The sequence below is a fragment of the Erythranthe guttata genome, chromosome 3, assembly GCF_056151865.1.
Source record: "Erythranthe guttata isolate IM_541 chromosome 3, IM_541, whole genome shotgun sequence".
Classification (NCBI taxonomy): Eukaryota; Viridiplantae; Streptophyta; class Magnoliopsida; order Lamiales; family Phrymaceae; genus Erythranthe; species Erythranthe guttata.
Genome location: NC_142535.1, coordinates 4,087,698 through 4,106,559, shown reverse-complemented (window position 1 = coordinate 4,106,559; position 18,862 = coordinate 4,087,698). Strand labels below are relative to the sequence as shown.

General features: G+C 35.3%; 1 protein-coding gene across 1 annotated transcript; it reads right to left on the bottom strand.

Moving 5' to 3' along the window:
* Positions 1 to 15,239: 15,239 nt before the first annotated feature.
* LOC105973893 (F-box/kelch-repeat protein At3g23880) lies at positions 15,240 to 16,616 on the bottom strand. Its single transcript, XM_012998935.2, is given in 1 exon segment — positions 15,240 to 16,616. A coding segment is annotated over 1 exon segment (1,182 nt). The 3' UTR covers positions 15,240 to 15,434.
* Positions 16,617 to 18,862: the final 2,246 nt, after the last annotated feature.

Genomic DNA, 18,862 nt, shown 5'->3' with positions numbered 1-18,862 from the left:
TTTAGACGGGAGTTGTAGAGGAGAACCAATTGCCCCTTTTGAAATTCTCGATGCAATATCTTGTTATCGTGCCAACGCTTGGTTTTCTCTTTGTATACACGATTGCTTTCATACGCATTCAATCTCAATTCATCGAGCTCGTTGAGTTGAAACATTCGTTTCTCCTTGCACGCTTCAATATCGAAATTCGGCTTCTTAATTGCCCAAAACGCATTATGCTCCAATTCAACCGGTAGATGACACGCCTTGCCATAAATCAATCGAAACAGTGTCGTCCCAAGTGGAGTTTTGTAAGCTGTACGATATGCCCAAAGTGCATCATCTAATTTTCTCGACCAATCCTTCCGGGTAGGACTCACAACCTTTTCGAGGATGTTTTTGATTTCACGATTCGTGACCTCGCCTTGCTCGTTCGTCTGAGGGTGGTAGGCCAATGCGACCTTGTGCTTTACACCATACTTGGCCAAGAGTGCTTCGAATTGTTTATTGCAAAAGTGAGTGCCTCCATCACTAATAATTGTTCGTGGCGTTCCAAAGCGAGTGAAAATCTGTCTTTTTAAGAAAGCACAAACCACTGCAGAATCATTAGTAGGAAAGGTGGCCGCCTCAACCCATTTAGATACATAATCGACGGCCACTAAGATGTATAGGTTATTGAATGATGGGACAAAAGGCCCCATAAAATCTATTCCCCATACATCGAAGGGCTCTACTTCGATCATTGTATTTAATGGGAGTTCGTGCCTCCTAGAAATATTACCAACTCGCTGGAATCTATCACAACTTGAAACAAAATTATAGCAATCTTTAAACAAAGTTGGCCAAAAGAAACCTGATTGAAGCACCTCTCTCGCCGTGCGCTCACCTCCATAATGTCCCGTATAATCCGAGCCATGGCAGTGAAAAAGTATATTTCCTTGCTCGCTTTCAGGCACACATCTTCGAATGACCAAATCGCTGCATTGTCTAAACAAAAAGGGTTCTTCCCAAAAGTAGAAATTCACATCGTGTAAAAACTTTTTTCGTTGATGAAAAGTAAGCTCGGGTGGAAGTACATGGCTAACTAAATAATTCACAAAATCCGCATACCATGGTACTTCTTGATTTTCAACAACAAGCAATTGTTCATCCGGAAAGTTTTCATTAATGCAAATTGGATCTTTTAATTCCGTTTCTAGCCTAGATAAATGATCGGCTACTTGGATTTCGCTACCCTTACGATCACGAATTTCCAAATCGAATTCTTGTAACAATAGGACCCACCTAATAAGTCTAGGTTTTGCTTCTTTCTTTTCTATCAAATATTTCAAAGCCGAGTGATCCGTGAAGACAATAACTTTTGTGCCAATAAGATATGATCTAAATTTTTCGAATGCAAAAACAACTGCTAGTAACTCTTTTTCAGTGGTGGTATAATTTAATTGTGCCTCGTTTAGAGTTTTACTAGCATAGTAAATTGAATGAAAAATTTTATTCTTTCTTTGACCTAACACAGCACCTACCGCAAAATCACTGGCATCACACATAAGCTCAAACGGTTCATTCCAATCGGGCACAACAATAATAGGAGCAGTTACTAACCTTGTTTTCAAGTCGTCGAAGGCTTTGAGGCATTCGTCATTGAAATCAAATTTGACGTCCTTCTTCAACAAATTGCACAATGGTTTGGCAACCTTGGAAAAATCCTTGATGAACCGTCTATAGAATCCTGCATGTCCCAAGAAACTTCGAATCCCCTTTACGGAACTTGGTGGTGGTAATTTCTCGATTGTCTCGATTTTCGCTCGATCGACTTCTAACCCTTTCCTTGACACCTTGTGTCCTAGCACAATTCCTTCTTGCACCATAAAATGGCACTTTTCCCAGTTGAGCACCAAATTTGTCTCTTCACACATGCGAAGAACCTTAGCCAGTATTTGGAGACAAGTGTCATACGTATCACCGAAAACAGAAAAATCATCCATAAAAATTTCAAGACCACATTCAACCATGTCCGTAAAAATTGCCATCATACACCGTTGAAAAGTAGCAGGAGCATTGCATAAACCAAAAGGCATACGTCTAAAAGCAAAAGTACCAAAAGGACAAGTAAAAGTGGTTTTGTCTTGATCCTCGGGAGCTATGGCAATTTGGTTATAACCGGAATACCCGTCTAAAAAGCAATAAAATTCTTGACAAGCTAGCCTATCAAGCATTTGATCAATAAAGGGCAAAGGGAAGTGATCTTTTCGAGTGGCTTTATTCAATTTTCTATAATCCATGCAAATTCGCCAACCCGTCACTGTCCTAGAAGGGATTAATTCATTTTTTTCGTTTTTTATAACAGTTATTCCCCCCTTCTTCGGTACACATTGTACCGGACTAACCCACGCACTATCAGAAATAGGAAACATAATACCTGCGTCTAACCACTTGATGATTTCTTTCTTCACAACTTCCTTCATGATGGGGTTCAATCGCCTCTGTTGTTCCACGGAAGATTTATGGCTCTCCTCCAATATGATCTTGTGCTTGCAAAAAGTTGGACTTATGCCCTTGATGTCGGCAATTGTCCATCCAAGTGCTAGCTTGTGCTCTCGCAAGACCTCTAAAAGTCTCTTTTCCTGTAGACCTGTCAAAGATGAAGAAATAATAACAGGTAAGGTCTCATGAGCTCCAAGATACATATATTTTAAATGAGATGGTAAAACTTTAAGCTCAAGTTTCGGAGGTTCGATCACTGAAGGTTTAAAAGTGACAGTTAACGGGAGCTCCGTTTCCAAACTTTCAAAGCGTGGTCTTGACAGCGGCTTTGCCGAATCCAACCAACATAATTGTTCCGTCACTGCTTCTTCCTCAACCGATGTTCCTACACTCAAAGATGCTTCCAATGGATCCGCAATTAAAGGTTCCACAAAATCAAAATTCAATTGATCTAACACATCAAAAGCAAAACATTCATCACCCTCTTGAGGGTGTTTCATTGTACGGAAAACATCAAATTTAATCGTTTCATCCCCCAAAGACATAGATAAAATTCCATTATACACATCAATTATAGTTCTACCCGTTCTCAAAAAAGTTCTTCCCAAAATCAAAGGAATTTCTTTATCTTCTTCCATATCAAGAACTACAAAATCTGCAGGAAAGATGAATTTATCTACTTTAACTAACACATCTTCTACTATTCCTTTTGGGTATATGAGTGATCTATCGCCTAGCTGTAAAGTCACCGATACCAATTTTATATCTCCTAATCCCAAACTTTGAAAAACTGAGAAGGGCATGAGATTAATGCTCGCACCTAAATCTATGAGGGATTTTGCAAAGAACTTACCTCCGATAGCGACTGGAATCGTAAACTTACCCGGGTCTCCAAGCTTTGGTGGAATTGGGCGAGTAAGAATGGCACTGCATTGCTCGGTTAAGGCTATCATCTCATGTTCACCGAATTTCCGTTTTCTTGATACCATGTCTTTCAAAAATTTCACCCAATGAGGCATTAGTTCAAGTGCTCGAGTAAAAGGAATATTAATATGTAATTCATTCAATTGCTCAAGAAAACTTTTGTAATACGACTCATGCTTCGCCTTTATCTGGCGTCGAGGATAAGGTACCTGGGGGGTCGGCTTAGGCGCAACGACCCTTTTCTCACCTGGTGGATCTGTCAGAGTCTCCGCTTCTTTTTCTTGTTACTCCCCCCCATCCTTGCTTGTTGCCTTCTTCGCCACTTCTTCTAGTTGTCTTCCATTCTTCAAACTGACGGCTTTGCATTGCTCGTTGGTGCCCTTGCGAGGGTCTTCCGTATTTGACGGTAGTGTACCTGCTGGCCTCGCGTTCAATTGGGTCGCAAATTGGCCCATCTGTGTTTCCAAATTTCGAATGGATGCTTGGGTGGTCGTCATAAATTGGGCCAAGATATTTGCGAGGTCTCCACCTTGAGGTTGTGCTTGAGGCGGATTTTGGAATCCGGGAGCTGGTCGTGAATAATTAGGCGGCTGGCCTTGAGGTGGTGCTTCCCTTTGTCCTTGCTGATTTCCTCCCCACCCAAAATTAGGGTGATCCTTCCATCCAGGATTATACGTGTTGGAGTACGGGTTCCTCTGTTGTCGGTTGGTGTCATGCACATAATTTAGAGACTCCGTTTCGTCTACGCCTTGGTCGGGAGCTTGGACTGCATGGACTTGCTGAGTCTGCAAGGCCGCTACTTGCTTCGATAGCTTCTCTAACTGGGCCGTGATTGCAGTGACCCCGTCTAACTCCAAAATTCCTCCCGTCTTGACTGCTCCGCTATTTGACCGGTCCGATGCCCGCATGTATTTATTTCTAGCGATTCGCTCCAAGAGTTCGTATGCTTCGTCGTAGGTCAAACTCATGAACATACCTCCAGCTGCAGAGTCGAGCACGGTTCTCGAGTTGTCTTGCAATCCATCGTAAAATTTTTGCAGTTGGGGCCACTCTTGCAGTCCGTGATTCGGGCACCTCCTTAATAACTGTTTGAACCGCTCCCACGTCTCGAATAATGCTTCGCCGGATTCTTGCCACTTTTTCTCTGAATTTGCAGTTTCTACCCCATAAGTTGCCAATTCTTCAATTTCTACCTAAAATACAATAAATCAACTTTTTAAGCACCAATTATCATTAAAACATACCAAAAGCTCAAATAAAAAGATACGATAAAGTGTAAAAATATACACTTAACATGACCGAAAGACGTTGGTTATTATTTTGAATGAGTAAACTGCAAAAACTACCCCTGTGTAATCTTGAAATAGCAAAAAAACCCCTGTGATAAATAAACTAGCAAAAACCCCCCTGTGAAATTATTTAAATAGCAAAAACCCCCCTATGGAACTATTTGAGGGTTGACTTGATATAAAAAGACACAAATACCCCTGGAGTCTTGCAATTAATAAATTCTTATATTTTATAAATATTTTAATTATTTTATTTAAAAAATAATCAATTTAGTTGTTTACTATTTTTTTTAATTTCTAAACAAATAAATTAAAAATAATAAATATACATATAATATGTATATATATAAATACATCTTGAGGGACAATTTTGTCATTTCAAGTCTAAAAAATCAGCTAGGGGGGATTCTGCCTTTGACTAAATTTCACAGGGGGGTTTTTGCTAGTTTATTTATCACAGGGGGGTTTTTGCTATTTCGAGATAACACAGGGGTAGTATTTGCAATTTACTCTATTTTGAATAGGCATCGATCGAACAATAATAATAATACCTAGTGAACAAAGATAGTTGCCCGAATTATGATTAAAGAGAAAGATGCTAAAGACAGCATTAACTACCCGGTTTGCGGGTATTGAACTTTTTTCCACCATAGCCAAATATACAGAAATATGGTTCTTATCATTTCCGACATTGTCGTCTCCATCGGGATAGATTATTAGTCTCTTGTACAAATTAATTAGGTTATATTTTCTCATTAAACAACTAATGTAATTTAATTTCATAATTAATGACAATACAAATATACATACCACTTGTGATTTCCAGCGACGAATTCCTTAGTCTCGTATTTGTGAATCCCACGACTTTCGAGCAAGGAGAACGATTTAATCTTGAATAAAAAATGTGCAGGTGGTACTTCTCTTGTTTCCATGACCATTAATTCTGAAAGCAACAATAGAATCAAATACTCCCTCCATGCCAACGTATGTGTCTCTTTGCGCACATATTAAGAAAACTAATAAATGTGCGGCAATACTAATAAATGTGTGTTGGCCGAAAACATACACGCAAGTGCACGTATCGTACAAGTAATATAGTGGACTAAAAGTCCGGATATCGAACCCACAGGGAATATTTAATTATCTAATCCTAGACGCTAAATTCTACCAATTATTATGAAGCCCACCCTATACACTCGACTTTAGAAAGAATTAACTAGATTAAAATAAATTAAAAAGCAAATTAAAACGACAAAGCAAGAAAGCAAATTAAACACGAAGATTTTATCAGAGTAAACAAGCCTAGGATTTTATTCTTCCCCCTATGTGATTATTATTTCCCCCAATTCCTTCAATTATGCAAGCAATTAACCCGGATTAATAACCTGAGATGCTAAAATAATTGTAACCCGCTTCCGCGTGTATTACAATTCTAATACTCTAGATTCAATTACTATATTCCTATGCAATTAATTCTAGAACACCGCATTAAGCACAAATCTCAATAATGGCTACCGAAGAGATTAATTATATTCCTATGTTAGTACCACAAAGGCTCTTCTACCACAGTTCTAATTATTAACCCGATCTTCCGATTCATGCGATTAACAATAACATAAAAGCGCATAAAGTGGCCAGTTTCATGAACTTAATAAAACAAGTAGAATAAATAATCCGGAATTAAAACTTGCATAAAATCATAGAATTGGGTTCATAAATCCCACATAGGGTTCCAAATAAAATCCTAGAAATAAAAACTTAGCTACTCGTGGTTCTTATGATAAAGAAAATAAAATAAATAAATAAGAAAAACTATGCTTGAATCTTCGTTGATCTTCTTTGCTCTTGAATTTGCGTCCTTAAGATCCCCAATTGTGTGCTTGGTTTGATCTTATATAGGGTGAAGAACTTGGAGAAGAAGGCAGTTTCCTTGTACAATTAAAATCCCTTTACTGCGCAGCTTCGGAGTCTCGGACGGGGGTCCCACAATTTGAACTAAAACTCGGACGGGGGTCCGAGCTTTGAGTCTTCAGAATTTTGATTTTTTCACTTTTGGCCCATATTTTCTCCAAAATTGCAGTTTTGACCCCATACTTTTCCAATTCTTCAATTTGTACCTAAAATACAATAAATCAAATTTTTAAGCACCAATTATCGTTAAAACACACCAAAAGCTCAAATAAAAAGATACGATAAAGTGTAAGAATATACACTTACCAATGTGCGGCAATTCTAGAGAAAAGTATGTAGAATGACTAAAATATCCATGTTATTAGTGTCGTTTCCATTAATTCTCTCAATACTAATAAGGGCAAAATTGGGAAAATAGTAATTAATGCATCATTGAAATTCTTAAGTGACAGATAATTTGGAACAAGAAAAATTCCCCAAAGCGACAGTTAATTTGGAATGGAGAGAGTAATTCGAGTTTGTACCGTACGTATTTCCATTTAATATAAACATTAGGACAAAGAAAATAAAAAGACCATATATTCATAGTTTTGTGAGAGTAGTTGTACCATGTAGTAATGGTTCTGCTGGTATCAAAGATATCTTGGTTTTGCCCGCATGGGTGTAGCTCAACTGGTTCCGGAGGTGGTAAGTTGGTGCAAGGTCCTAGGATCGAATCCTGGCAGCCGCAGTGTGGGAATTTCAACTCCAAATGAGGGTTGGTTCCTTGTGGGCACCAGGTCCGGGTCCACTACCTTAACGGGCAGTTGAGTTACCATGATTTACATCCTCAATCAATCCTTGTCGGGCCAAGGGATGGGGGCCCTTGGGGCGAGGGATTCGCCTTTTGGTGCAAAGATATCTTGGTTCTTTTCAACTTATAATTTTTTGTGCCGTAGTTTATTCAATAAGTTTTTATTATTCAAGAAATCATCTTAAAATAACGACTGAATATTCCTTATTTTCGGATTAATTTACAAAGGAAAGTAATTAAATAACTAAGGAAATAAAATCCCATGAATGCAAAACTAATAACTATGGAAATCTTCGTGTTACCATTTGATTTATTGAAATCTTGAAATATTTATCTGTTATAGTTTTATGTTTATTAAACCAGGTAAAAAAAATTTAAAAAAAGAATGAAATGATGTTTACATAGTGACAATTTGATAGATCACATAGTAATTTCAATATTTATTAATTTTCATATTTTAGAACCTTGCTTTCTCTAAAACTAGATCTCCCAAGCAAAAAAATATCTCGAGGCTAATTTTCGATTCATACAATAACAAATTTCAGGTAATTTTATATTTTTACGATTCTTGAATTATGTATGTCTCGAATTAAAAAAAAAAAAAACAAAACAAAAACCAATTATGCTATACTTCCGTGTTGTTCAACACGATACCCGGTTTTCAATTTCTTTGTTTTGTTTTTTTAATTCCGTGTTGTTTAACATGGAATCCCAAATTGCATATGGGGATTTCGTGTTGACAAACTTGAAATAACCAAAAACAAATTCTTAAAAATAAAAAGAAAACTTTATCTGGAAATTAGAATAATCGTCGTCCATTTGGTTATTGTCGCTTACTAGTTCAATAAAATCCGAAAAACGTAACAATTTGATAGATTGAAGAGAAAATTTGTTAGATTTTAGGACTTTTTGGAATTAAGTTGAAAATTATTCTGCAACCTATCAAAAGCCCTTTTGCGTCTATCAAGCCCCTTTAGAAAAACATTCAATTTTCGGCGTGCACAATCGCAATTCTCAAGTGAGCTATGACTATACGATAATCAATTCCATGTATGGAACCTTAGAGATGAACTTTTGTTCACTTTGGAATCGAGCCAAACAGAAGAGACCAAAAGTGTAATTCTCACTGTTTTGAATTGATGAAAAATTAACAATATATGTTTGTTGCAGGTGAATTTTTCATGCAATTCACAAGTTCATACTTTGAGACCAAAACTATAACGATAGGCGTCAAATATAAGAAAAATAATACCTAGTGAATAAAGATAATTGCCGGAATTACGAGTCAAGAGATATATGCAGAAATATAGTATTTTCCAACAATATTGTTGTGAAGCTGTCTGCATTAGGATAATTTATCAGTCTCTTGTACAAGTTCAAGCATCATTGAATTACTTATGTATTAATATAATAGTTGTACATTTCTTCTATATGAGATGGACAACTACTTTCTTTTGGCTGAAATTAAGACAATAGGTAACGCAAAATTACAGTTTTCATCCCTCAAGTTTGCACCAATTTCATATTTGGTCAGTGATGTTCACAAAAAACATATTTGGTCCGTCATGTTTCAATGATGGGTACACATTTGATACCGTTAGTACTAACGGAAAATTAACGAAAATGGCTAAAAGTGTTTAATTTTTAAAACATGAGGAACCAAATGTAAAATCAGCGCAAACTTGAGGGATGAAAACTTTATTTTTCGAAATATGAAAATAATGAAATAATAAATAAACAAATCCATGAAAGGCTTTAAATTTTAGTAAAGAATACGTATGTGTACGTACCACTTGTATTCACCAGCGACAAATTCTTTAGTCTCGTACTTGTCAATTCCACACTTGTAGTGAAGCCTCTCTTCTTTCCGTTGGTAATTCTGACAGCAACATAAATAAATTAGAATTTATATATACATATAGAAGTTTGTATGCATATAATATTTCCAAAAAGAAAAATAAATAAATATTTTTTTTGTGAGATTTCATATACCATCTGCTGCTTGAGTCACAAACATCAACAAATTGCTTGTCTCCTAATTATCCTTTTGTAGTAGGAGTTTTTTAATTTCAGTACAATGACCTTTGGTTTACTTACTTTCTATAAAATTCGTGCATAAGGCGGATACAAGTTATGTATCACGGACGCCAGAAACATCGGCTCGGGTAATCGGGGAAACAATTTTTCTGGAAAATAAGGATATGGGAGCTTCGAAAAAATGCGTCAAAATTAAAATTATCGGGTAAATTTATAAATATACTATATAAGCATATACAAGTTTTTATTTATCTATAAATTCTTTTTATATATTTTCATAAACATATTCAAAATAAATTTTACTATCAACAATCAATTTGCAATTGATCATTAAATCGTGTAAATAATTAGGAAAACAACAAAAATATTTGAAAATTTGATATTCAACATGTTTCTAACTTTTTAGAAATTGCAAAATTACCCATAAGTTTGGTAGGTGTCCTCGAGTGTTCGATACGAAACGTGTCCGAAACGCGAAAACCTTAAGAAGTTAAAGTTGAAGTTTCTGTACTACATAGGATACAAGTATACTTATATTAGATAAACCAAGATAATAGCCAATATTGTCACAATTGCGGACTGCTATGAGAAATAATTTGGCAAACTATAATTCAAGAAAAAAACACAACATCATTCAATCATATACACTTTATATAACCTTTTTAAATTATATAATACCAGTCATTGTTCCTAGGCTTGCCTCCCTTATTCACCAATTACCACCATCAAGCTATGCTGCACGGACACGGATACGCGGATACGGACACAGTGATACGACATTTCCAAAAAACTAGAATACGGACACGCGGGGATACGCGTAAATATAAAAAATATAGGGGTGTATTTACAAATTATAAAAATATATGAATACATTTATAAATTGTAAAAATATATTTATAAGTCGCCAAATCGCATAAGAGAGCCGCTCGCCCTTGTTGTTCGTGTTCTTGGTCACCGTTGTCGCTAGATTTTTGGACTTTGGGTGGACTCTCAAAGAAGATAGGCAAAAACCCGATTTTTCAAACCTTTACACTAAACTCGTATAGATTTGGGACCGTCTCCGCCTTGGAGACCGATTAATCGGCCGCCTCGGCCAAATTTTTAGAACACTGATTTATATCATAAAAATGTAAGGGTGAAAAAGTAACTACGCTACATGAACTAATGGTGTTAGAGATTTGAGGGTTGACCGTTAAGTTGAGGGGCAATTTTGTCGCATTCTGTAGTACAGGGGATATACGATATTGATAATAGTCAGAGGTGCAGTTTGTATTTAACCCTAAAAAATATCAGTACTCTGGGGTGGAAATTTGAACGGGATTTTCGATTGTCGTCAATTCCTATCAAAAAATATTAGAATTTGGAACCCTTTTTTCTTCCGATTTTTTCGATTATTTTTTGAACGGAATTGGAATCGCATATAAAATATCACAAAATCTGATTTTCGATCCGATTTTAGTTTCGAAATATATAATATAATTTTCTATTTATATTATTTTTAGTTGGAAATACCTTTACGCAAGTGCACGTATTATACAAGTAATATAGTGTATTAAAAGTCCGAGTATCTACCCCACGAGGAATAATGCACTTCCTAAAACTAATAGTCCGTTAGAAATCTATTGGAGTAGCGTATCCAATTCATTTTCCCGTTAGAGTTTCTAACAATGTTTAGGGGTGGTTGTAATTATCGGTACCACATAAATCTTATAGTTATTTTAGCATATCCCAAAGGTGTAGGTATTATTTACCATTTATTAAGGGAATTGCTTTTTGCGGTTTGAAATTTGCTATTTGCGGTTTATAATAAAATCCCCCAAAAAAATACTTTATTTCACTAAAACCCCAAAACTTCCCAAAAAGTCCAAACCCCTCCCCCCCCCAAAACGCGTAAAAGCCGAACTTGGGCGTCCATTCATGCTGTGCACGCCCAAGTTGGGCGTGCAAACTGCATTTGGGCGCCCGAGTTGGGCGTCCAGTGCAAAAAAAAAAAGTATATATATATATATATATATATATATATATTTTTTTTTTTTAAATGTTCGAACGCCCAAGATGGGCGCCCCGCGCTCGTACACGCCTTGGGCGCCCATCTTGGGCGTTCGAACAGTTTTTTGCGAAAAGAAAAAGCCCTACAAATCGATTTGTAGGGCTTTTTAACATGAAATTGGTTCCGTAATCGACCTACCCAATGCATATTACACATAAAAGAGTCGAAATTACATCAAAAAATCGAAGCCCAACCCTTCTTCAAGCTTGATTTCGAATTTTCGATTTTTTTTTTTTTTTTTTTTTTTTGCTATTTGCAGTTTTGGGGGTTTTTTAGATATTTTTAAAAGTTTTGGGGGGTTTTGTTAGAAACCGCGAATAGCAATTTTGTGACCGCAAATAGCATTTCATTTTATTAATGGTATATTAAGGATTTTGTTGATGCTACATCCAGTGAAATACACTTGCTGAAGGAAAGAAAAATGAGCAGATCTACAACATGACAAGTGTATTCATGAAACTTCTATATTTCAACCACTTTAAGTGTGTCGTTAACATATATTGGGGATGTTTGGTTATGTTTCCAATGAGAATTTCTAGTTTTCAAAATTTCTGATGGAAAAGGTAGTTTATTGGTTTTTGTGTAGAAAATAGGTATATGTTTGGATGAAGGGTTATTTTTAGTTTTATGTAGGCGTAGAAATGAGAATATGTTTGGTTGTGGTGAATAATCTCTACGAAAGTACGTGCAAAAGTAGAATATAATGATTGAGGATGATGATAGTGATGATGATGATTATTATTATTATTATTATTATTATTATTATTATTATTATTATTATTATTATTATTATTATTATGATTATTATTATTATTATTATTATTATTATTATTATTTATTGTAGAAGTAGTAATAATAGTAATAGTAATAGTAATAATGGGAATAGAAGGACAGATAAATGAGTTGGTGGAATAAAATATATAGGTTAATTAGTAGGTTTTAGTAGGTTTGAAAATTGAAAAAAATATGAATAGTGTATTTCTAATAGAAATTTGAGAAGAAAAAATGGGATTTTCTGGATAAAATTATCAAACAAACATGATCTCAGTTTTATGAATAATATAAAACTGGAAATTGATTTTGGAAATAGAAACAAACATCCCCATTATTTCTCTCTCTACAATTTCAAGACTCTTTTGGTAGAAATATAGTAGAATCTTTAGAACAGGCCCGAGTCAAATAGTAATGACTCAAAGCATTTCTCTTTTACGCTGTTTCGGAAACCCAAAGACTAAATCATATATAAAATACATGAATACATTAACAATCTTGTTTAAATAATATTATTTTTTCGGTCCCAATTTCGTTGTAAACATATTAAATTATTAGTTCGATAATTTATTATTTCGGTAAATTAATAAAATTTTACTTGTTCTGGTTGTATTAATTTATAGAGATTTAATTGTATATATGATTAGTGATCGACGAACTAAAAACCTTAGTTAGTATAAATATTCATTTAAAGATATATGAAAAACTTTTGAAAAGCAATGTTAAAACTTAAGCAGTTAATATTAGCTTATTCCAGTGAAATGTTTAAAATATCCAAATAAAAAAGTTTGGCTAAAAATAATTAGGTTACATATGAATGTACAAAACAATTGATAGTTATTGGCAAAAGTGCTTTAAAATAAATATATATACATAACATATAAAAATAAATAAAAGTAAAAATAAACAATAAGCTACCTCATAGGCTCATACATACTTTTGAGATATAATAACTTATTTTAAATGAAGCAAAACTAAAATTGATTTTGAAAACACCTAAAAACTTGGAAAACACATAAAATTGGTCTCCAATACCTTTTTAATTCACAAACTTGATTCATCAAATCAACTTTGTCAATGGGAAATCCACTATTGGGCAAACTAGTGTAAGTTACTCAATCTAATAAACAAAATAACATTTAACTTTTTCTTTTTTCCAAAATAACTTTATTATTCCTGTCTTAAAAAAATTAGGGCCTCGATAAAACCTTGTGGGCCTATATAAGAAAAAAAGAGCGTCCGTACAATGACAATAAAAAGTCACAGAAAACATAACTATTCTACTACAACAAAACCCCAAATAGGGGAGGAAAAGAAACAAACTAAAAAGAGCTATTCTAGATAAACTACAAGTGCTGATATTGTCAAGATGACTCCCACCAAGCCCCAAAATGTGAATTATAAGAGTGCTGGAATTGCAAAACTGCCCCCACCAAGACTGAAAATTGCAAACAACCGAAATTTCCATGCATGCCATCTGAGCCGATCACCGAATCTCATTTGCAACGTGACGCTTTACGAAACCGAGGAGTTCCTAGCTAGGACTAATAACGATCTAATACGACTAGGCAAATCCGCTATCACTGTATATTGATTCATCTCTTTGTGATCTTGTGCCGATTTAGCTAATTCATCCGCCACCATGTTCCCCTTACGATAAGTACCTTGAGCAATCTTCGAATGCCTCCAATGATATAAAATAAATCCCAAGCTGCTACGGATTTATTATGAATCGTATCAATAACCAATTTAGAACCCGACTCCACAATAACCTGTGCAAAACCCATCTCCTGACATATTCATAAACCATCTAAAATAGCCTGGGCTTCTGCGAAAATATGTGTGCATTGCCCGTATAACTTCAAGAAACCGCGAATAAAGGAAACACCATGGCTCCGAAAAATCCACCACCCGAGCAAACTTCCCCTTTCCCAGAACCATCTACGTTAACCTTGACTTGAAATGGGGGGCGGAGGGAACAAAACAACATCATTCCATGAAAAATCACTTTTGGCAAACTATAGTTATTTATGTATATGTGAGAATTGAGATTAAGGTGGTGTTTGCTAAAATTGTTTTTGAAATAAACTATGAGCTTTTTTCTGTATATAATTGTTTTTAGGTGTTTGCAAAACGAATTTTTGTTTGTGCTTCTCTTAAAATAAGCCGGTTTGGCTATAACATATCATATCAAATCAGAATAAAAATATTGCTAGCAACTCGAAGACTATGACTACATATACCCCCTTGTAGCAAATTCAGAAGCTACATTACCCTTGTAACGAGGTCGGAAACTGCATTACCCTTGCACATGTTTTTTGTATTTAGTTGATTTTCCTGGTGAATTGCAGAAACCCCAAACTTTTACAAATAAACACTTCATCCGAACTTAACTCACGACACTGACTTCTGTTTTTAATTAAGATTTTGCAAACACCACCTAAACCTTCTGTTTAGTCTTGCGCTTCACCAAAACAATCGAAGTCAACTATGGTCCATTTCCTAAAGCAGCCGTCTTTTGGATTCTAAACAAAAACATACAGTCCGTACACAAATTGAACCTCGTCATTTGGCAAGATACACAACGGGGTAAAGTAATAATCAGAAATTCTTGATAATCACCTCCGAGTGTCGGATAGATAAGAAACAATGACATATTTACCCCAATCTTGCACGCCATACTCATTCCAATTCCCGATATCTAACCGAATAGTAACATTTTCATGATAGTCGAAACACACACGAAGACATCCTCTAAGAACTCCCAATCTGGGGCAAAGTGAACCCTCCAAATATTTAGGTTGTTACATCTTTGCATCGGCTTCTACTTTTCTCTCAACTTTTCGGTTTTGTTTTGTACGAAGAAGGATGGGCTTGTTTTTTATACGAGGAAGGATGTCGATAAATCCTAATAAAAAATAAGCAATAAGTAATACCTAGGACTGACTATTATCTTATATATAAAGGGGCGGCTAAAACAAAGACCAATTCTTTCTCACTTCAATACCACCACAATAAAAAATAAGTAATAAATAGGTAATGACGTTAATACCCTTACTGAAAATCAATATCTCACAAACACAAATGGAAAAGTTAATGGAGCCATGGAAACATCTTCTCTTAGCAAAAAATTATGATTCAAAAAAATGACTAATTTTAATAAACAGTAACCTATGGATTCTAAGCACAAACAACTTTAAAAGAAAGCAATATTATCTGGTACAAGTGAGACTAAACTTTCCGTGTAGACCTCCGCTTCACGAACACGATCACGGTCAAAGGCAATTGTGTGTCGTTGCCTAACACACCCGTCTTTCTTATTGTAAATCAAAAAATCCGATCCGGATGTAAACAGAATCTCGCCACTTGGCAAAAGAAACAACGGGGTTACGTGATTAAACATTCTCGTGAATGAAGAGTTCTCAAAAACGGATAGATAAGATATAGTCAACAATCGTGACCACGAATCATCCACCCCGTATTCGTTCCAAATCAATATATCGAACCCGACGGTTAGAGCGCAGTCGAAAGACATACAAAGACATCCCTTGAAAACTCCGAGCCTCGGAATGTAACAACCCTCCATACAACTAGGTCGTTCCACGGTTCCGAAACTCTCGTTCGTCAAATCGAAACAAACGATTTCCCATTTCAATTTCGTTTTATAATAGTTTATCCAATGAAGCTTCCCACTCACAAACTTCCCTTGACCTAGTGTCCATCTATCCTCGAAGAACGCGTTAACTCCCCAAGAATCGGTTCTGAAACTATACACTCTCGCCACGGATTTACTAGGAAAACCGACATCTCGATCGTACGGTGATGTCATCGAAAAAACGGCGTAAACCTTGTAATCACAACTACTCTCATCGAATCCAAAGCCATATCCACTAATAGAACCGTGATTCTTGGGGCATGTCGTTCCGGTAAAGAAGTCGGGTAATTCCTTGAACTCTCTTGTCGAAGGATTCAACAAGAAAAACCGACATGCGTCGACTAGAACGCAGATCAAACCGTTGCATGAACCGACGATAACTATATCTCTCGAACTATTCATCGGAAAGAAATCGAAAGAAACGGCGCGAGTGACCGGTTCGGTCACCAAGGAGGACAGAGAACATGCCTTTAGTCTGCCTGGACATGATGATTTCGAAGAGTTCTTACAGGTTGAGATGATTCTTTTGTCGATGAAAGATTCGATCTTTTTCGAGTGTTGGAGATGGGTTTCGATGAATTGTTTGGTGGAGATCAATGAACGCCATGATTGGGAAACACACTTGAATCTCAAGAGAGATTTTACCGGGAGTCTGTACAATATTTCTTCAATGATTTATTCCGGAAGATGATGGCTGATTTGTTCAGCCTTGCCGGTCTTCATTAGCGGCAGCGGCAGCGGCGGCGTCGGCGGCGGCTGCGGCGGTGGTTTATGAGTTCGGCCGTACGAGGTTCTTGTCGTACGATGAAAGCCACCAAATTAGGGTTTTGTTTTCCCGTTTTGGGGGGTTTGAGGTTGTTGTGTTGTACAAGGAATCCAGTCTATGGTTTGGATTAGGGAAACCCAAACACAATTTTCTTTTCTTCTTTATTATTATTTTGTTTCTTTTTTTAGAAGACCAAACACAAATTAAAATAAATTAAAAATGATCCCAATTCCCAGGCCCGTTCCTGGGAATTCGGGGGCCCTAGGCGAGGTTTAAAGAACAACTGAAAACAGGGGGCCCTATTTGATGAACCATTTTTTTTTTATTAATGGCAGTTCGAAATTGAATGTAGTAAAAATAAATATTTTATATTTTTTCTAAAAATGAAGAAAATAAAGATTCTGGGGGTTCGGGGGCAGTGCCCCTGAAATATTTTTTGAAATGTATGAATATAAAGTAACTAAAAATATGGACAAAAATTTAAAATTAACAATATGATTTGCTGGTTCACTTCCTCCCGTAACATATAATTTTTATACCAATAGACTTCAAAAATATTTATAAACTTGAATACACTAATAAATATTGATTCTTATTTTAGAATAAAAATAAGTTATTAAGACATTATAAATTAATATTTAGGGGCCCCAAAATTAAGAAAATTTTAAAAATATCTATTGATCATTTAGTTTAAATTTATTTTAGAACCGATGTTCCAAAATATTATATATAATAAATTTTTAAAAATAATTACTAATATATAAAGTGTATATAAAATAATTTTGGGGCCCCAAATTTTTGAAAAAAATCGGGGGCCCTAGGCGACCGCCTATTTCGCCTCCCCTCAGAACCGGCCCTGCCAATTCCCAACTCATTCACTATCATTTAGCTCAAAATTCAAATGCAAATTCACCTGTTAGAGTATATATATTTTGCATTTATATATTATATAACTTTTTTCTTTTTAAGAAGTTAAATAAATATGTCATTCAACTTGGAAATTTATTGGATACAAATAAACAATATGGTTAGTAATATCTGGAAAAACATTAGAGCTACAAGGACCCCAAGCAGATAGTTTAACAATTTTACGAGCTGCACTATTCCCTTCCCTCAATATATGATAAGGGTAAATTGGTATTTGGGTGTGTATTTCGAAATGGGAACAAACAAAATTTGGACAAAAGTTTGACAAGAAAAAAAGTAGTCGAGGCAAGAACTCGGTTCTTTCTCCTTAAGACAAAATTTCCCCGTGCAGTGCTTTCGGTTTACGACAATTGTCTCCAAGATACAATAACTATTTCAGTTCCAACAAAGTAGCACAACAATTATTGGAACACGGCGAACATAACGACGTTTAGGACTTTATAAGACACGAAGAAATGGAACTTTATAATTGCACCAATATGCAATGAGATGCTATGATAAGAAGTGAATTCAATTAATGTATTGAATTTCATGTGAAAAATGAATGATTCAAATGGTGGATTTTAAAATCTATTTATAGATTTTCAAAGGTTATGACCACAAGTCACAACCGTTAGGAAAATAATTTCATGAAAATGTATCACACATTTTTCTCATTAATTACACACCTATTCGATCCATTTAATAGGTGCTTAAACACCTCCATCTTTTCCAATGGTGGCATTTCACTTCTTTATTTTCCATACATTATATTAAGTGATTTTATTAATATCTCATTCATTAAAACTAATTTTGAGAAACTATATTTCATCCACATAAATAATCAACAAAAATTGAGTCTAAACACTTAAAATTTCCAACATAAATTACGGCCAGCCCCTAAAGAAAGATTAAATTACAAAAAACCTCTTTTTGGGTAATTACAATCACCCCTTCAACTATGAATCTTATTACACGTTGCCCTTATGGTGTCTAATTGAACATATATAATCTTCTAGATTCCATGGGATGTTCTCTAATTTGTACTCATTTTGTGCAAAAATATTTTAGCTTCGATTAGTTAAGCATTAGTTGACTTCAACCGACGTCCAACTTTTTTTCTTTTAACTATTTCTTATTTTTCCGGCAACGGGATGTCAGAGCTCTGATTATAGCTAACTATGCATTAGTTGAGTTCGCATTAGCTGGCATTCGACTTTTTATTTATTTTTCCTTTAAACTCTTTTTTTCAGCGGCGAATATTTAGGCTACGATTAGCTGAATGTAATGTTGAGTC